At 52.8% G+C, this 4,889-nt stretch overlaps 1 protein-coding gene across 1 annotated transcript in view; it reads left to right on the top strand.

The window, feature by feature from the left end:
* EMH_0087460 (phosphatidate cytidylyltransferase, putative) overlaps positions 1-4,208 on the top strand; it is a gene marked incomplete at both ends in the record, with an annotated part of 4,674 nt that extends 466 nt beyond the window's left edge. Inside the window, 3 exons of the mRNA XM_013494613.1 lie at positions 1-942; positions 1,927-2,133; positions 2,422-4,208. Coding sequence (XP_013350067.1) covers positions 1-942; positions 1,927-2,133; positions 2,422-4,208 — 2,936 coding nt within the window. The remainder of the gene's footprint in view (positions 943-1,926; positions 2,134-2,421) is intronic.
* Positions 4,209-4,889: the final 681 nt, after the last annotated feature.

Here is a 4,889-nt window from a genome sequence, read left to right on the forward strand (position 1 = left end):
TCCCCGCGATGAAGGCCTCGATCGGCAGCAGCAGCAGCAGCAGCAGCAGCAGCAGCAAGAGCAGCTGGGGCTCTTACTGCAGCAAGAGCTGCTTCATCTCTGCTGCTGCTGCTGCTGCTGCTGCACGTCGCATCTGCTGCAGGTTCCATCTGCTGCTGCTGCTGGCTCTGTGTCTTCTGGTGTGCATCAGCAACGATTTGCTGCTGCTGCCACCAGCAGCAGCAGCAGCAACAACAGCAGCAGCAGCAGCAGCAGCAGCAGCAGACTCGCCTCTGTCTCTTCGGGTGTATGGGCACCTATCTAAAGGGGCCCCCGCAGCCTTATCTTATAGCCGCCCGCTGCTGCTGCGCTTTGCTGCTGCTGCTGCTGCTTCTCCTAGCAGCAACAGCAGCAGCAGCAGCAGCAACAGCAGCAGCAGCAGCAGCAGCAGCAGCAGCGGCAGCTTCCCTTGTTTGCGCCGTTCCCTCCTGTGTCCTCTTTCCTTCCTTTCGGCGCCAGCAGCAGCAGCAGCAGCAACAGCAGCAGCAGCAGCAACAGCAACAGCAGCAGCAACAGCAGCACAGCCTTCATCCCCACGATACAATGTGCGCGGCCAGCTGCAGCAGAAGCAGCCTTTGCTGCTGCTGCAGCAGCAGCAGCGACTGCATGCAGCAGGACCTCTTGCAGCTGCTGCTCTTCCAGCAGCAGCAGCAGCAGCAGCAGGAGCAGCAAGAGCAGCAGCAGCTAAAGTGGGGAGCCGCATAATATCTTGGCTTGGCCGCAGCATCAGCAGCAGCAGCAGCAGCAGCAGCAGCAGCATCTGCAGCAGCAGCAGCATCTGCAGCAAGATAAGCAGCAGCATCATCAGCAGTCTCATCAGCAGCAAACTGATCAGCAGCAGCAGCAGCAGCAGCAGCAGCAGCAGCAGCAAGAGTAGAATAGATGTATTACTGTTACGTGTATGTACGGGTTCAGTTCTTGCTGCTGCTGCTGCTGCTGCAGTGCTGCTGTCTCCTTTATATTTATTTGCTTCTCTTTGTTGGTTTCATTCTATTTTATCTTTATATGAGTTTAACAAACTCTGCAGCAAAAAACATATAAATATTGCTGCTGCTCCCACAGGCCATGCTGCTGCTGCTGCTGCTGTTATTGCTGCTGCTGCAACAGCAAACCCTCATCTACATCTACTCGTAATCCCTAAACCCTAAACCCTAAACCCTACACAAACCCTAAACCCGAAACAAACCCTTTTTTTATTTCTTTATTTGTTTGTTTCTTTATTTGCTTTTTTATTTGTTTGTTTTTTTTTATTTTTTTTTATTTTTTTATTTTTTTATTTTTTTTTCTTTATTTGTCTTTCTTCTTATCTCCCTGTTTTTCTGTTTATTTATTTGTTTGTTTATTTATCTATTTATTTATTTATTTTATTTTTTATTTATTTATTTTATTTATTTATTTAATTTATTTAATTTATTTATATATATGGCTATACCCGGTTGCATATATACCGCCGTGTGTGCTTTGTGTTGCTGCTGCTGCTGCTTTTGCTGCTGCTGCTGCTGCTGCTGCTACTGCCACTGTTGCTGCTGCTGTTGCTGCTGCTACTGCTGCTGTTGCTTCTGCTGCCGTTGCTGATGCTACTGCTGCTGCTGCTGCTGCTGCTGTTGCTGCTGCTGCTGCTGCTACTGCTGCTGCTGTTGCTGCTGCTGCTGCTGCTGCTGTTTCAGGCTGAGGGTGCAGCACTGGGTGGTTTGCTGCTGCTGTCTTTGATGTCTCCTCCCAGCAGCAGGGGGATCGCAGATGTTGCTGCTGCTGTCTTGGCGCATTGCTGCTGCTGCTTTCTCCCCTCCTTTTGGGTTTGTCTTCGTGCTCTGTCTCCCCCTTTAATAACAACAAAACAACCCCCTGCTGCTGCTGCTGCTGCTGCTGCTGCTGCTGCTGCTGCAGGTGGTGCAGCAGCAGCAGCAGCAGAAGATGCAGCAGCAGCAGAAACGCCGGAGACGTCCTATACAGGCAACGACACCACCACCAGCAGCAGCAGCAACAGCAGCAGCAGCAGCAAGAGCAGCAGCAGGCGTGTCTTATCTGCTGCACTGCAGCAGCAGCAGCAGCAGCAGCAGCAGCAGAGAATGGGTTTGCTGCAGCAGTTACGTGGTGTGTGGGGTATAGGCAATACCGTAAAATTATTATTTTATTTATTTTTTGTTTTGTCTCCTTTTTTACATCTGTCTCCTTTTGTATATCTGTCTCCTTTTATATTACCTCTGCTGTCTCCTTTTGCTTCTGTATTTCTGTCTCCTTTTCTGTCTCCTCGCTTGTCTTTGTCTTTTATTTTTAAGGGTTTATATCTATGGTCCCCCCGTGTCTTGGTGTTGTGGGGTTTGCTGCTAGTTTGTATCCACGATACCTCTGCTTATATATTTGGTTCTTATTGGGGCTCAGCTCGCTTGTCTTCTCTTTTTTCTGCATGCACACAGCAGCAGCAGCAGCAGCAGCAGCAGCAGCAGCAGCAGCAGCAGCAGCAGCAGCAGCAGGAGCAGCAGCAGCAGCAGCAGCAGGAGAGGGAGTTGCTGCTGCTGCCTCCTGCTGCTCTTGTATCCCCAAAAAAAACGGTTCTAGGTCTTGCTGCTGGTGCTGCTGCTGCTACTGCTGCTGCTTCTCTTCTCACACTCGCCATCACTGCTGCTGCTGCACGCACTGCAGCACAACATATACTACAACCAACACAGGGGATCGTCTCCTCACCCCACACCGGGATCGTCTCCTCACCCCACACCGGGATCGTCTCCCCCCCACACCCTGGGGCTGGGATCGTCTCCCCACACACGGGGATCGTCTCCCCACACACCGGGATCGTCTCCTCAGGGCCTGGGATCGTCTCCGCCCCACACCCTGGGATCGTCTCCTCAGGGCCTGGGATCGTCTCCCCACAGCCTGGGGCTGGGATCGTCCCCTCAGGGGCTGGGATCGTCTCCTCCCCCCCACACCCTGGGATCGTCTCCCCCCACACCGGGCCTGGGATCGTCTCCCCACAGCCTGGGGCTGGGATCGTCTCCCCCCACACCGGGCCTGGGATCGTCTCCCCCCACACCGGGCCTGGGATCGTCTCCCCACAACATAAAGGGGCTGGGATCGTCTCCTCCCCCCCACACCTTGGGATCGTCTCCTCCCCCCATGCTGGGGCTGGGATCGTCTCCCCCCCACACACGGGGATCGTCTCCCCGCAGCCTGGGGCTGGGATCGTCTCCTCCCCACACCCTGGGATCGTCTCCTCAGGGGCTGGGATCGTCTCCTCCCTGTGTCCCCCCGGCACCCCACAAGTGTCTCCTTTGGGGCGTTTTGGGCGTTTTCTTGCGCAGAATTTAATTGAGTCTTTCTTGCCGCAGCAGCAAACACCAGCAGCAGCAGCAGCAGCAGCAGCAGCAGCAACACCAGCAGCACCAGCAGCAGCAGCAACAGCAGCAGCAGGAGCAGCAGCAGCAGAAAAAACAATAAACCCTAAACAACAAACAAGAATAAAGCCAATAAACCCCCACCACAACGAAGAAGAAGAAAGACAAGCAGCAACAGCAGCAACAGCAGCAGCAGCAGCAACAGCAGCAGCAGCAGGAGCATCAACAGAAAGGAAAAAAAAAAGAGATAGATTATATTCTTGGTGTATAGTATATATATTCGGGTGTATAATAGGTTTATATATATCAGCAGCAGCAACAACAGGTGACCTCATCGCCAGTTTAATAAAGAGAAATGCAGGCGTCAAGGATACTGGGCGTTTCCTCCCGGGGCATGGGGGATGGATAGACAGAACAGACGCACATATACTTGTGGGGCCCCCAATGCATGCATGCGCTCTGCTGCTTTATAAATTCTTACAACTCATACAATACACTGCAACACGCATGCGCCAGCAGCAGCAGCTGCAGCAGCAGCAGCAGCAGCAGTTGCAGCAGCAGCAACTGCAGCAGCAGATGGAACTGCAGCAGCAGCAGCAGCAGCAGCAGCAGCAGCAACAGATGAAGCAGGAGCTGCAGCTAGAACAGCAGCAGGGGGAGGAAGAACAACAACAACAGCAGCAGCAGCAGCAGCAACAGCAGCAGCAGCAGCAGCAACAGCAGCTCAGAAAACGACGCGCCAGTGGCTCACGCAAGAGAGATCCTGCTGCAGCTGCTGCTGCTGCTCCTGCTCCTGCTGCTGCTGCTGCTGCAGCACGACGCCGCAAAGGCACCTAATCATAGGGGCCCCCAGGGGGCCCCTAGGGAGTCCTTGAAGACTCCAGTGCATGCATGCATGCATGCACGCATGCATGCATGCACGCATGCATGCATGCATGCAGACACATTGGGGCTGCATGCATTCATGCATGCCGTTTTGGGCTCTGCATGCATCCAAACATTTTGGGGCTGCATGCATGCAAGTATGCATGCATGCATGCACGTTAGAGCTGCATGCATGCATGCATGTGCATAGAAGCTGCACGCATGCATGCATGCATGCATGCATGTGCATAGGGGCTGCATGCATGCATGCATGCATGCATGCATGCACTTTAGAACTCATGCCTGCATACACGTTAGAGCTGCATGCATGCATGTATAGTATAGCTCTGAAGGGCTTTATAGACTGTATTAACTCTCCTATTGTTTTGTTTGTCTGCTCTATCTCTTCCCTGTTGCTGCTGCTGCATCTGCTGCTGCTGCTGCATCTGTTGCTGCTGCTGCTACGTCTGTTGCTGCTGCTTCCCTATCTGCTGCTGCTGCTGCAGCTGGTGCTGCTGCTGCTGCAGCTGGTGCTGCTGCTGCTGCTGCTGCTGCTGTGCATGCAAAATTATTTAGAGTTAAGTATTGGGGTGTACGTGCAGCTAGGAGAAAGCAAATATATTTTTGTTTTTTATTTTTGTTTTTATAGTTTTA

Source organism: Eimeria mitis, genomic scaffold (assembly GCF_000499745.2).
Source record: "Eimeria mitis Houghton genomic scaffold, Emh_scaff122, whole genome shotgun sequence".
In the NCBI taxonomy this organism is placed as follows: Eukaryota; Apicomplexa; class Conoidasida; order Eucoccidiorida; family Eimeriidae; genus Eimeria; species Eimeria mitis.